This window comes from Tarenaya hassleriana, unplaced genomic scaffold, assembly GCF_000463585.1.
Source record: "Tarenaya hassleriana unplaced genomic scaffold, ASM46358v1 Cleome1, whole genome shotgun sequence".
Classification (NCBI taxonomy): Eukaryota; Viridiplantae; Streptophyta; class Magnoliopsida; order Brassicales; family Cleomaceae; genus Tarenaya; species Tarenaya hassleriana.
Window position 1 is genome coordinate 4,743,847 of NW_010960187.1, and position 14,924 is coordinate 4,758,770.

General features: G+C 37.5%; 2 protein-coding genes across 3 annotated transcripts in view; one reads left to right on the forward strand and one right to left on the reverse strand.

The window, feature by feature from the left end:
• The window catches only part of LOC104811380 (protein ROOT HAIR DEFECTIVE 3 homolog 2), a 6,836-nt gene extending 6,762 nt beyond the window's left edge, over positions 1-74 (reverse strand). The window contains exon 1 of one of the 2 annotated variants that reach the window (XM_010538057.2): positions 6-74. The gene's annotated coding sequence lies outside the window, so the exon portion shown is untranslated. The remainder of the gene's footprint in view (positions 1-5) is intronic. The other variant, XM_010538049.2, reaches the window with a different exon arrangement.
• A 488-nt stretch (positions 75-562) lies between these two features.
• On the forward strand, positions 563-14,917 carry LOC104811399 (DNA-directed RNA polymerase III subunit 2). The gene is made up of 39 exons (XM_010538080.2): positions 563-846; positions 992-1,049; positions 1,173-1,272; positions 1,457-1,578; positions 1,852-1,944; positions 2,178-2,250; positions 2,327-2,417; positions 2,493-2,545; positions 2,869-2,933; positions 3,278-3,383; positions 3,472-3,582; positions 4,064-4,123; positions 4,535-4,570; positions 4,701-4,751; positions 4,823-4,921; positions 5,367-5,426; positions 5,519-5,611; positions 5,991-6,092; positions 6,238-6,348; positions 6,484-6,600; positions 6,809-6,925; positions 7,008-7,088; positions 9,740-9,844; positions 9,952-10,032; positions 10,127-10,258; positions 10,346-10,390; positions 10,625-10,702; positions 10,770-10,909; positions 11,011-11,101; positions 11,915-12,039; positions 12,134-12,269; positions 12,365-12,495; positions 12,786-12,911; positions 13,003-13,058; positions 13,506-13,576; positions 13,792-13,876; positions 13,955-14,058; positions 14,278-14,406; positions 14,605-14,917. Exons 2-39 carry the CDS (start codon positions 1,024-1,026, stop codon positions 14,653-14,655), a joined length of 3,453 nt encoding a protein of 1,150 aa, XP_010536382.1. The 5' UTR covers positions 563-846; positions 992-1,023; the 3' UTR covers positions 14,656-14,917.
• The last annotated feature ends 7 nt before the right edge of the window (positions 14,918-14,924 follow it).

A 14,924-nucleotide genomic window follows, 5' to 3' on the forward strand; every position in this document is an offset into this window, starting at 1 on the left:
CCTGCTGAAACTATGGCAGCAATCGAATAAGAAGAGAAAGTAGAGAGAAGGCAAAGAGACTTTCACCGCAGGAATAGCCCGGTTGATTGATACATATATACCTGCCTTGTTTCTCGAGCCTTTGTCTTTTTATTTTTATTTTTTTCTCAAATGTCTTCTTTTATTTGTTCACACTAAATTGTAAAAAAAAAAAATAGTGAAATGGTGGGAATAACATATAAATATGTATATATATTACACCATAAGTTTTATATTTATAGTAGTAAAATCCATCTCACTTTGTCTGTGATTTTTCTTTGTATTTTATTATTATATATAGTAAATAAAAATATAAATTATAAAAACTAAATATAAAAAATTATTTGAATGTTTGTGGATCCGATGACAACCGACATGGGCAACCCCCAAGTGATCCTTATTTTGATCGATTTGAAGTTTGAGTAAAAAGTGAAATTGAAGAATAATGTGAGGGATGAAAATGAAATAATGATAGGAAGTAACAAATCTAGAAAATTACAAAACCCTAGCACGGGTTTTGAATTCAGATCACCTTCTCCGTTCGCTTACTTACTACTACCGGTTAGCTCTCTCTCTCCCCTTCCTCGTCTTTCTTCTTTCTCCCTCTATACCAATAATTGCGTTTGAAACGCAAACGCAAAGGTACCTGTTCTGCGTCTCTAAAACGCAACCTTTCCCCGACCGTTCTCCCTGTGCGCTTTTGGCTTCCCTTATATTATAGCCTTAGGTTTCTCACTTTCTCTCTCTCCCTATCCACCGTTACTTCTCCGCCGACTGGTCTTCTCCTTGCCGCCGGAATCTCGCGACATAGGCGCCTCCGCCCGGCTGGTGATTTCTTTTTCACATCTTGACCCGTTTCTTTTTCTTTGATCATCGTTTGCTCCATGCTCTGCTGTGTTTTAACCCCCGCATACTGTGCGTAAAGAAGCGTGAACTAACTTGTGGGTTTGATCCTTGTCTCGCTGCATTTTAGATAATTGGCAGCTGAATTGCGAGTAAGGAGTTATGGGTCTCAATCGAGAGGAACTAGAGTATGCTTCTTTTTGTTAAAGCTGGTTTCTTTTGCTCCCGTCCAATGCAAATGTGTATCTTTCGCTTTTGTTTCTCTATGTATTCTGACATTTTCGCATTGTTTTCTATTTGCGTGCAAATAGCTCGGACGTTGTTGGCTACCAGTTCATTGACAAGCAAAAGCTCTCAGCACCTATTAAGTCCACTGCTGAAAAGTTTCAACTCGTTCCCGAGTTCTTGAAGGTACTAAAGAATACGCGTACAGCTTACATGTATGATTTATACGACCAGGGGATGTCTTTTGTCATTGGGTTGTTGAGTTTTCAAGTAATTGAACTTGTATCTGATTGCAGCGTGAGTAGCAACCAACAGATATAGCTGACTGTGTCATCTTATACAGAAAATTGGGCAATTGTCTTGTTTGCAGGTGAGAGGACTTGTGAAGCAGCACTTGGATTCATTCAATTACTTTGTTAATGTTGGTATAAAAAAGATTGTCCGTGCAAATAATCTCATTGTCTCCAGCGTAGACCCATCACTTTACCTCAGGTTACACCTTTTTCTCCTGATTGTTGTTCTTATTTCTAAACTGTCTGGTTTTGGCTTTCACTGATCGGTGGTCAGAATGGAATTCCCTTGTATTTCATTTTAATGCTGTATTGAGTGATGTCCTGTTTCCTGCTGGATCCACTTATACTCACTAAGTGTCCCCCTGTCCTCCCATTTTCTTGGTCCTCTTGTACAAGATGACACAGTCAGCAATATTTGTTGGTTGTTCTCCGATTTCTTAAACTAACATTTGGAAGCCATCTTCTGATGCAGGTTTAAAGATGTCAAAATTGATGGCCCCTCAGTTGTACTCAGTGGTGTTCTTGAAGATATTAATCCCCATATGTGCCGATTAGCAGACATGACGTATGTAGCTGTTCTATTTGAATCTACCATTTGCATATTACAATATATCACTAGTCTCTTGGGAGTTGATTTTTTCACGTATGTCAGAAACTTTTGTTTCCTCTGACCACTTTTGCAAAACAGATACTGTAAAATATGGTTTGGTTGGATTTATGGAACTTTGCAACCGATGCTGTCTTTTTCTTCTGTCTGTTTTAAATGCATTTGAACTTCTTGGCTCCACAAAATTTTAGGTATGCCGCTCCGATATTTGTTGATGTAGAATATGTTCAAGGAAGCCATGACCAGAAGACCATAGTGAAAAGGGTAAATGAAAGCTTTATACTTTACATTATCCTTATTGATGATATCTAGGTTGCAGATGAAATTCTTTTTCTTTCAGGATAATGTAATGATAGGAAGGATGCCTATTATGTTACGGAGTCAGCGTTGTGTCTTGTATGGAAAAGATGAGCAGGAACTTGCAAGATTGGGTTTGTATTGAATGCCTATTTTCGATTGTGCTTCTAAATTATCTTCATACTTATTTTTCTAATTTTGGATTCTAGGTGAGTGCCCTCTTGATCCTGGAGGATATTTTGTTATTAAAGGAACCGAGAAGGTGATTTTTCTTGTCTCTTGTAACAAATATATCATGACCATCTTATGGATGCTATAGAAATTATTAGTACGACAGCTTTAAACTTATAGATTTCTGTTCATGTACATTATTGTATTGTTCGTGCTTAGTTGGTTTTGATTAATCTGCTAATAATTTCTCTTGCGTTGTTAAGCCTGAGCACGTCTTGTTCTTGTTGGTTCTTTTCAAGTTGTTGTTTTTCCAGCCAGTTTAGTTGCTTTACTTTCTGGCTTTGAGTTTCTATCCTTCTTTCTTGAAGACCAAAGGTACTATTTTTTTTTTGTATTTACTTTTATCATTTTCAGGTGCTTTTGATCCAAGAACAACTTTCCAAGAACAGGATTATAATTGATACAGACAAAAAAGGGAAGTAAGTAATCTTTGAAATCTTTTTGGTCCTTGTGAAAGGTCTTCTGCTTGACTCCTTTTTTTGTTGTTTAATTTCCACTGTTTTTTTCTTTATGAATGCGAAGTCCTAGACATAATTGTTGATGTAGCTAGAGATGACAGTGACAGATAATCTTTTTTTTTCTATCAAGCTATATTTATCAGTCCGTAAGAACAGTTTGTTTCAGTTGATATATATCTGGTATCAACTATACATGAGTCATAGTATCATATCATGTTTCCAAAGTGTCGATCCATCTAATTTCCATCTATGATCAGTTTGCCATTTACTGATTTGTCTCTGGATTATTTTGCTATCATTATCAGCATAAATGCATCTGTTACAAGTAGCACAGAATTAACGAAAAGCAAGACAGTTATTCAGATGGAGAAGGAGAAGGTTTATTTGTTTCTTCACCAATTTGTAAAAAAGGTATGTCTTCTCCATGCTTCCTGTTCGTTAATTATTCGTAATTTCATATGTGATGGATTTTGTTGTCTCAACATGTATTTTATTGTAGATTCCTATTATAATTGTCCTTAAAGCTATGGGAATGGAGAGCGATCAGGAGATCGTACAGATGGTCGGAAGGGATCCTCGTTTTAGTGCATCACTCTTACCTTCTATTGAGGCAAGTTTTATGGTCACCCCCAAGATCGGTCTTCTTTTGCCTTGATACGTTGGTCGAACCCTGTAATCATGGGTTTAGGTTCTTTATCAAATATCAACTATGTAATCATAGCAAAAGAGTTCACATAAATAATGAGCACCAATACTCGAAGCTTGTTCTCGGAGATTCAGAAAATTGATAATTAATGTTGAAGTTTTGATTCATGAAGGTTGATAACTGGAAAGTTTGCTATTAAGAAATGAAATTTCTCTTTATTTCTCCCTTATTAAATATTCGAAATTATAGGTGAGGACCATGAGCCCTGAGTAATGAAATGATTCATGGCTGAGAAAGGAACCTGTTATTGGGTTGACTACTTTTTGCACATCTAAAAAAATAATTTGGTATTTTTCTTGCATTTTGTTGTTGCCTATTTCTGCCATGTGGCAAGCCTTATTTGAGAAGCATAATATTATATCCTTGAATTCTCCTTTAATTTCAGGAGTGTGTCAGTGAAGGTGTGAATACCCGAAAGCAAGCTCTGGACTATCTTGAGGCAAAGGTGCAGTGTTTCTTATTTTTAATATTTTACACTTAATAGACATTTCTGTTAAGATTTTAGTGGTTGGATAAGCTAGCCATACATGATTTGAAGTACTTGATTTTATATGACAACTAATATCATTTCATTGCCGCACCAGAACTACCATTTTATCATCCGTCCGAAGACTCCGAACTATTTCTGCTGAAAGGAAGATTATTAGACATTTTTTTGGGGATTAGTCCCCTTAACTTAATTTCTTGGTTTTTCCCCTTCGAACCCTCGCAGCTGTTCATTTATAGATCAACACAATAAGACGAAAGGAACAAGGCTACAAAATTATGTTATCTGACCAATAGATTTTGATTTTCTTTACTTTATTTTTTTCTATCTGTAAGAATATGAAATGTTCTTGTATTTGTTAATTCTTAGGTGAAGAAGACATCATATGGTCCCCCTGCTGAAAAGGTTCTATTTATATTCAACCTTACTAATAACTTCCTCCCAGACAGATGTATAATACATGTTCTTTGCATCGCCTAAAGAAGGTTCATGGCACTGAGAATTTCTCGCTATCTATTTGTTTGATCTATATTAGGAAGGGAGGGCTCTATCCATTCTAAGAGATGTATTCCTTGCACATGTACCTGTAAGTATCTGTTGTTCTCCAGTTCGTGCAAACTTTAGAGTCTGTTGACAGTGCTGTTATCTTTCTCTTAGGTGCACAGCAACAATTTTCGTCCAAAATGTTTGTATGTTGGGATAATGTTAAGGCGAATGATTGAGGCTATGTTAAACAAAGATGCTATGGATGACAAGGTAAGCTTCGTTATACTTTGAACAGGAATTTAGTACATATATACCTTTACTGGCTTGCTATGGATGACAAGGTAAGCTTCGTTATACTTTGAATAGGGTTTTAGTACATTTATACCTTTACTGGCTCTTAATGTGTGGTTACCTTCGTTTTTAGATTAGAATTGTGATGTGATGCTCATCAAATTTTAATTTGCTATGTAAAATACAATGCATTAGATTACCCATAGGCAAGAAAAACAAGGATGAACATGCCGATAATCTCTTGGTAAATACGTCTGACACCTTAGAAGAGCCAATTACGGTCTCAACCGTTGACCTGAAGGTCCTGAACATGATTTTGATTGTTATTGATTATATCTTCTGACTTAAATTAAGAGGGCGAGTCTTGTTGGGACATATTTGTATTGATGTGACATTATATTCTTAAATGTGATTCATCTTGTAGGATTATGTAGGTAACAAACGGTTGGAGTTATCTGGCCAATTGATTTCTCTTCTCTTTGAGGTATCTCATAAGCTTATTACTGAATGCAATACTTTTGCTTTAAAGCCGTTGCCAATGTCTTACCTAATTTTTCTTCTCTTTGGATGCCCCAGGATTTGTTCAAGACAATGATCAGTGAGACAAAGAAAAACGCTGATAATATTCTACAAAGACCTAGCCGATCTAGCCGGTTTGACTTCTTACAAGTAAGTATAGATCTACTTCTAATTGTTTATTCAAGTGTTGCATTTATTATTAATGAAATATTCTCTCATTGAACAATGTAAGCTTAGGTACTTGCCAAATTTGCATTGAGGACACCTGTTGTTAGTTTTATATGTTTGATCATACAATTTGAAACAACTTTCGTGAAAGATCACATTGAGGGCACTTGTTATGTAGTCTTCTTTTTATTGTGTGATCTTTCACAAAAGTAGTTTCAAATTTTTTCCTGGTTACAATAAGCTTAATAGTACTTGCCAACTAGGTGTTATTGTGGCATTTTCAACTCTAAATTGAGAGCTTATTTCATTTTGGATCACATCAAGTTCTATCCCTAGGTCTTCATTTGTGCTATTTTTGCAGTATATTAATAGAGATAGTATCACTTTTGGATTAGAGAGAACCCTTTCAACGGGAAACTTTGATATCAAGAGGTTCAGGATGCACAGGAAAGGTATGACTCAGGTCAGTCTCTCTCTCTCTCTCTCTCTCTCTCTCTCTCTCTCTCTCTCTCTCTGTGTGTGTGTGTGTGTACTCTTGTGCTTTGTTTAGTTTGTGTCTGCCCCTCCTTTAATGGTGCAGTAGCATGATGAGAAATCTTTGTATGTAGGTATTACAAAGGTTGTCTTTTATAGGCAGCATGGGGCATGTTACAAGAATTTCACCACAATTTGAGAAGTCCAGAAAAGTAAGCGGGCCTAGATCTTTGCAGCCTAGCCAGGTGAGGATGTCATCATCAGCACTGTATATTTTCCTATAGCTGACTGCTTTTACGTGATATGTGAACTCTTATATCACTTTCGGTTGCTTTGAGTATGCATTTCTCTAATGACTCCATTATAATGTGTTCCACAAGTGGGGCATGCTATGCCCATGTGATACTCCAGAAGGTGAAGCATGTGGGCTTGTAAAAAACTTGGCTTTAATGACTCATGTCACTACAGATGAAGAGGAAGGCCCATTAGTTTCTATGGTATGGTCTTGATTTCATTTTTTTAAATTTTATGATTTTAGCACTAGCATTAAACATCTTCCGCTGTGGCCTGGAGAAAGATATCAACTAATGCTTTTCACGTTGGATAATTTCTTCTCCTTGGCATCTGGTGTTTGGACGCATTTTTCAATTGATCCGTGTAAGTATAATGAATAATCATATGTTTGGATAAACTTTCTTGCGACAGTGCTACAAATTGGGTGTCATGGACCTGGAAGCATCATCAGCAGAAGAGCTGCACACTCCAGATTCATTTTTGGTCATATTCAATGGGCTGATACTTGGAAAACATGGAAGGCCTCAGGTACTTGGAAAATATTGAGAAATTGTTCTGCAGTAAAATGCAGTATATCTTTCCTCTTCTTCAGTAATTTCTTTTGTTTCAGTTCTTTGCTGATTCACTCAGAAAACTGCGGAGAGCTGGGAAAATTGGCGAGTTTGTTAGTGTATTCTTAAATGAAAAGCAGGTAATCCCTTCTTTCAATGTATGCCATATGGTTAGTAGTTTAAATTTCACCATGTATACCCTATAGGTTGTGTTCATTCGCCCGTCCAGCAAAAGCATATTTACCTATTGCACTAAGATTTTGTCCAAGTACCACATGTATATTATATTTGTTGTGCATAATCATTGGCGGTGAATGTGTATTATCCTTTTCTGGCTAGAAAAATAAACAGAGAAGGTTACAGCAGTGAATTTTGAGAGCAATCTGTAGACTCCTTTTCTGTTGGTTTTGAAGTAGGAAGGCAACTCAGGAGTTCCGCTAGGGAAAGTATAATTTTCCTAGAGCAATCTGTAGACTGCCTTCCTCGGACCCTCGCTCCGGGGATGTTTTGTGCACCGGGCTACCCTTTATGATTGCTACTAGAGTCTAAACATAACTTTTATTGATTTACTCTTCATTTTTTGTGTGAAATTTCAAATGATATTGTCGACTGACTTTCGATGAGGAAATGTTCTTGTGTCTTGTTTATGCTTTCAAACTCTTGCAATGAATGGAATTTTGTTCTTCATGATTATCTCTCATCTCTCTTGAATGAATGTTTAGGGAAACCTAGGATTTGTTGAATTGAGTGATGAAATTGTTTGGGTTTGATTGCTAGAGTTTAATGAGCCGATCTAGCCGGTTTGACTTCTTACAAGTAAGTATAGATCTACTTCTAATTGTTTATTCAAGTGTTGCATTTATTATTAATGAAATATTCTCTCATTGAACAATGTAAGCTTAGGTACTTGCCAAATTTGCATTGAGGACACCTGTTGTTAGTTTTATATGTTTGATCATACAATTTGAAACAACTTTCGTGAAAGATCACATTGAGGGCACTTGTTATGTAGTCTTCTTTTTATTGTGTGATCTTTCACAAAAGTAGTTTCAAATTTTTTCCTGGTTACAATAAGCTTAATAGTACTTGCCAACTAGGTGTTATTGTGGCATTTTCAACTCTAAATTGAGAGCTTATTTCATTTTGGATCACATCAAGTTCTATCCCTAGGTCTTCATTTGTGCTATTTTTGCAGTATATTAATAGAGATAGTATCACTTTTGGATTAGAGAGAACCCTTTCAACGGGAAACTTTGATATCAAGAGGTTCAGGATGCACAGGAAAGGTATGTCTCAGGTCAGTCTCTCTCTCTCTCTCTCTCTCTCTCTCTCTCTCTCTCTCTCTCTCTGTGTGTGTGTGTGTGTACTCTTGTGCTTTGTTTAGTTTGTGTCTGCCCCTCCTTTAATGGTGCAGTAGCATGATGAGAAATCTTTGTATGTAGGTATTACAAAGGTTGTCTTTTATAGGCAGCATGGGGCATGTTACAAGAATTTCACCACAATTTGAGAAGTCCAGAAAAGTAAGCGGGCCTAGATCTTTGCAGCCTAGCCAGGTGAGGATGTCATCATCAGCACTGTATATTTTCCTATAGCTGACTGCTTTTACGTGATATGTGAACTCTTATATCACTTTCGGTTGCTTTGAGTATGCATTTCTCTAATGACTCCATTATAATGTGTTCCACAAGTGGGGCATGCTATGCCCATGTGATACTCCAGAAGGTGAAGCATGTGGGCTTGTAAAAAACTTGGCTTTAATGACTCATGTCACTACAGATGAAGAGGAAGGCCCATTAGTTTCTATGGTATGGTCTTGATTTCATTTTTTTAAATTTTATGATTTTAGCACTAGCATTAAACATCTTCCGCTGTGGCCTGGAGAAAGATATCAACTAATGCTTTTCACGTTGGATAATTTCTTCTCCTTGGCATCTGGTGTTTGGACGCATTTTTCAATTGATCCGTGTAAGTATAATGAATAATCATATGTTTGGATAAACTTTCTTGCGACAGTGCTACAAATTGGGTGTCATGGACCTGGAAGCATCATCAGCAGAAGAGCTGCACACTCCAGATTCATTTTTGGTCATATTCAATGGGCTGATACTTGGAAAACATGGAAGGCCTCAGGTACTTGGAAAATATTGAGAAATTGTTCTGCAGTAAAATGCAGTATATCTTTCCTCTTCTTCAGTAATTTCTTTTGTTTCAGTTCTTTGCTGATTCACTCAGAAAACTGCGGAGAGCTGGGAAAATTGGCGAGTTTGTTAGTGTATTCTTAAATGAAAAGCAGGTAATCCCTTCTTTCAATGTATGCCATATGGTTAGTAGTTTAAATTTCACCATGTATACCCTATAGGTTGTGTTCATTCGCCCGTCCAGCAAAAGCATATTTACCTATTGCACTAAGATTTTGTCCAAGTACCACATGTATATTATATTTGTTGTGCATAATCATTGGCGGTGAATGTGTATTATCCTTTTCTGGCTAGAAAAATAAACAGAGAAGGTTACAGCAGTGAATTTTGAGAGCAATCTGTAGACTCCTTTTCTGTTGGTTTTGAAGTAGGAAGGCAACTCAGGAGTTCCGCTAGGGAAAGTATAATTTTCCTAGAGCAATCTGTAGACTGCCTTCCTCGGACCCTCGCTCCGGGGATGTTTTGTGCACCGGGCTACCCTTTATGATTGCTACTAGAGTCTAAACATAACTTTTATTGATTTACTCTTCATTTTTTGTGTGAAATTTCAAATGATATTGTCGACTGACTTTCGATGAGGAAATGTTCATCAGTACTGTGTCTATGTTGCATCGGATGGTGGCCGGGTTTGTCGTCCACTTGTTATAGCTGACAAGGGAGTATCAAGGGTTAAGCAATACCATATGAAGGAGTTACAGGTAATGATGTTAAACATGTGCAGACATAAAAGGAATTAAGGATGCATGATAATTTTCTGACGAGTTAATTAGTTGCTGGCCTGATTCTTTTAATGCTATTCTTGAAGGATGGAGTTCGCAATTTTGATGATTTCATACGCGATGGTTTGATTGAATATCTTGATGTCAATGAGGAAAACAATGCATTGGTATGTTCCGGTCTCTGTTTATTTTTTTTAGTCTAACGTATATTATGAGATTATATTCGGCAACTGCTTAACTGCTCTATTATGCTCTTTGAAGATTGCTTTGTATGAAAGCGAAACTACACCCGACACAACCCACATTGAGATAGAACCTTTCACCATCTTGGGTGTTGTTGCTGGACTTATCCCTTACCCTCATCATAATCAGTCACCTCGAAATACTTACCAGGTTTGCGTTTGTGGGAAGTTTGAGAGTGGACTGCTATATTTTCTGTTTATTTGCATCTTAATGATGGTTACATTGCATTATTTGCAGTGTGCTATGGGAAAACAAGCTATGGGAAACATTGCATACAACCAGGCAAGTGCCTTTTTCTGTGCATTAAGGCAAAGCCTTCTGCCTTGTAGTTTTGATTACTTGACCTGGCACATTTGGCCTGTTTGATCTCTTATGTTTTGCTTCGTTTAAGTTGGCCATTTCACTTATGTCCAAATGTTTTATGTTTCCGTCTTTTCCATTGCATTTATTTGATATTCAGATATCTTGTTTCCTCGTGATGTACTGATTTTGTTTCATTCAAATGTTTATCCTTAGTTATCGCGGATGGACTCATTACTTTACCTGTTGGTGTATCCTCAGAGACCCTTGTTGACAACAAGGACCATCGAATTGGTTAGCTTCATTTCTTACTATGTGATGTTGGGAGCAATATGATACTAATATAGTACACTCCTGTCAGGTTGGATATGATAAGCTTGGAGCTGGTCAAAACGCAACGGTTGCTGTGATGAGTTATAGCGGATATGATATAGAAGATGCAATAGTAATGAACAAATCTTCCCTGGATCGTGGTTTTGGCCGTTGCATTGTTATGAAAAAGTATGTGTGGTTTTCCATTTTTCACGAAAAATCCAATCCGGGAAAACAGTGTTCTAAAAGTAATTATTGCTTTTGCACTGTTTTTTTTTCTCATGAAATAGGTACTCTGCTACAAGCCAAAAATATGAGAACAATACACAAGACAGGATACTCAGGCCACAAAAAACAGGCCATGATGCGGAAAAGATGCAGGTAGTACATATTATTAGGGTTTGCCTTCAATTCCTTCCCTGCTAGCCCTAGATGTCTATCATAAAATGGTTTCCCAATTTTTCTTTACTGGTTTTCTGGAACCCATTGTCGAAGTATACCAGTATTAGGCTATCCTGTCATCACCTATGAAAATGCTTTTTTAGCCTCTTATATACAGTGGGATTGAGCTAGATGATCCTTTAGCACATCTGGATTTGGTCTTTCCTGGTTTTTGTGGAGGGAACACACACACATTATGCTGTGTTTCTTATTGGACTTTGATAGAACCCACCCATCCATAATGGGCCCAACTAAGTCTCAAAACCCATGGGTACGTGAGACTAACAATAATGCCCCTTTAGATAGCGACGACCACGGCACTCGCGGCTTCTCGGTCACTGGCGAGTACGCACCCTTTGTGCTCCTCTCCTACCGCGTCGTCTGCATGTCCGAGGATCGGTTGACTCTGATACCAATTTGATAGAACCCAATGATCCATAATAGGTCCAACTAAGTCTCAAAATCCATGGATAGAACTCACTCCAAAAGCTAGCTTGTTGGCAGAGGGTGACCATGGTCTTATATACACTAAATTATCCCCACATATTTCCGATGTGGGACTCTAACAGACTTTTCTAAATATAGTTTGTTTTAACTGCTTACAACGGCCTCAAAGGAATCACTACAGAAACAGTTACTATTTAGTCCGGTTTTGCCTCAAATGTTCGCAGAAGTTGTCTTAGCAGGCCTCAAATGTTAGCATAAACTATGACTTAACTGTGACATTTACTAACTAATTGTTCTTTCTTTAAGATATTGGATGATGATGGAATTGCTACTCCGGGAGAAATTATCAGACCAAATGACATCTATTTTAACAAAGAAGTTCCTATACAAACAAGGGGCCCAGTTCCATCTCCGATGGCACTATCTGATAGGTTAGACAAGGGAATCCTTTTTTTTTCCTTGAATGCTTTATTGTTTACTGAGACTGTTACTCAAATTCCTATTATCTGTTATACGATCTCCAAGCCATTATCGTCCAGCCAGAGAATTTTGGAAAGGCCATGAAGGGGAGACACAAGTAGTTGATAGAGTCGCTCTTTGTTCAGATAGGAACAATAATATGTGCATTAAATTTCTTATTCGGCATACTCGTCGACCAGAGGTAAAACGTGTTTTCCTTGATACAATTTTACATTTGTCCTTATTATACTTTTTCTGTACAGTTTCAATGATGGCTCTGCTGTACTATTGTTTCAGCTTGGTGACAAATTCAGCAGTAGGCATGGGCAGAAAGGTGTATGTGGGACAATCGTTCAACAGGAAGATTTTCCATTTTCTGAACGCGGAATTTGCCCTGATTTGATTATGAACCCTCATGGGTTTCCAAGGTAGTTAATTGTTCTGCATAAAATTTCTTTTGTTTGTTTATGAATCGTTCAGCCGGCCTATACTCAACATTGAGAAGGAAGGGGGTTCTGTTATTCACTGTTGTAAGGGATCTTCTGGCTGTTAAAACAGCATGTTAACGTATTCGGAATTAGGTCTGTGACGTCTAGCTATTTTCCCTAGATCAATATTTTTAAACTACTGCTCTTGTTTCTGGATTTTCATCTGAAGATCCAAATGTTTTGAGCTTTTGGGACAAACTAAAGAATCCATTCATTTTTCTATGCTACAGTCGTATGACAGTAGGTAAGATGATAGAGCTTCTTGGAGGTAAGGCTGGTGTTTCTTGTGGAAGATTCCATTATGGTAGTGCTTTTGGAGAGCCGAGTGGTCATGCAGACAAGGTCGAGAATATAAGGTATTTTCTTCCCTCAAATCTAAGGCATCTTCTTCTGTTTTCAACTTACCTTCCCGCATTTCAAACCTTTGTAATTATTTTATTGGATCAGTGAAACGCTTGTCAAGCACGGATTTAGCTACAGTGGGAAGGACCTCATTTATTCAGGTTCTGCTTTATGCTTCCTCAAACACTTCGGCATCTGCAATAATATGTGCATTTTCATTTCAGTTTATGTAATAAGTGGATTTCTTTTAAATACTAGGAAGTTTTGGTCAGGAATGAAATGAATTTAGAATATGATGGAATGAAACAATGGATCAAAGGTATTAGAGAAGACCTTATTAAGCCTAATTAAAAAACAAAAAGACAAACCCATACTGGAAGTTTTGGTCAGGAATAAAGTGGATTTAGAATATGGTGGAACGAAACAATGGGTGATGGTATAAGAGAAGACCCTGTTAAGTCTAAATAACAAAAAGACAAGCCCATACTTGTTGTCGATCTAAAAGTTCTTTCATGTTGGCTTCTCTACTTTGTTTGTACTATACCTAAAGAGAGAGTCATGCTGGTGGTTTTTCTTTATACAATTTCTGATGTCTGAGAATCACTCAGGTATCACTGGCTGTCCATTGCAAGCTTACATCTTCATGGGACCAATATATTATCAGAAATTGAAACACATGGTGAGTCTAGATGATTTTATAACTATAGATAATCCGGTTTCTATGGTGTTTGTATGCCCACTACAGACATTGAAATTGGTGAATTTGTGGCATTTATGAGATTATGGCAGATGCAAGCTGATTTCTTCTAAATATTGAGGATATGCAGTAATATTCTAGTTAACTTGAACATGAAAATAAGTTAATGAGGTCTTTTATGTACTTTGATTTAACAGGTCTTGGACAAAATGCATGCTCGAGGGAGTGGACCCCGTGTGATGATGACGAGACAGCCGACTGAAGGGAGAGCTAGAAATGGAGGTTCGAGCTTCACACTTTGAATCTTCACTTTGATTCAGTTACTGTGCTCTTCTTAATTGCTTGTTTATGCTGTTGTAGGGCTACGAGTGGGAGAAATGGAACGGGATTGTCTCATTGCCTATGGAGCTAGCATGTTGATTTATGAGCGGCTCATGGTTTCTAGCGATCCTTTTGAAGTTCAGGTAATGAATATTCCGCCTCTGTTTTCGAAAATGGCTTAACTGGTAAAACTATAGGTGGTATAATACCTGATTAACATTGTATGGCAGAGCTTTGAATGAACAAAGAAATTCTTGGATATTCTAAATTTTATATGCATGCATATTACTGGCGTCTTTCAGCATGAATTGAGATTGAGAATGGGGAACAACACTATATTCATGATCGAAAACATGATGCAGGTTTGCAGAGCCTGTGGCTTGTTGGGATACTACAATTACAAACTGAAAGCTGGAGTTTGCACAACATGTAAAAACGGTGAGAATATCTCGACGATGAAGCTCCCTTACGCATGCAAGCTCCTCCTCCAGGTAACATATAGATATATATATATATATATGCTTATTTAACCATTCTCACAAAGATTGGGTTTCTCATAAAACTAGGAATCTCTGGAGTTTTTGTGGGTCTAGTTCTCTACCCGCGGAGTTATGTCTGGTCCGTTTGGTTGGTTTCCTCTTGTTTTTAGATTCGACTTCTGATCTTAGAATGATCTACTTGCAATGCAGGAGCTTCAATCCATGAACATTGTTCCAAGGCTCAGGCTCGCCGAGGCATGATCTCTGGGGGAAGTTTTTCTGGTTTCTGACAGCTGCTGGAAAAAAAAACGTTAGGTTTGGCAAGAAGTCTCCAGAACTTGAATTACTCAGATCTGACAACTTATGGGTTATAGGCAGAGGCAGTGCCACGTGGCATGGCGTAGATCAGATGGCATTCTCAGTAATGTTTGTGGTAGAGAACTGAGTTTGTGATAATTCTGTCGTCTGTCTATGTACCATGGTTGGACACTTTGGAAAAGGCAAAAGAAAAGTACAATGAAGAAGAGCGG

What these genes read in the sequence shown, in the direction of transcription:
- LOC104811399 (XM_010538080.2), top strand. Translation starts at nt 1,024, where the DNA reads ATGGGTCTCAATCGAGAGGAACTAGA. An exon ending in TGGACTATCTTGAGGCAAAG is followed by an intron (nt 4,124 to 4,534) that starts GTGCAGTGTTTC and finishes GTTAATTCTTAG; the next exon opens with GTGAAGAAGACATCATATGG. An exon ending in GATCTTTGCAGCCTAGCCAG is followed by an intron (nt 6,349 to 6,483) that starts GTGAGGATGTCA and finishes GTGTTCCACAAG; the next exon opens with TGGGGCATGCTATGCCCATG.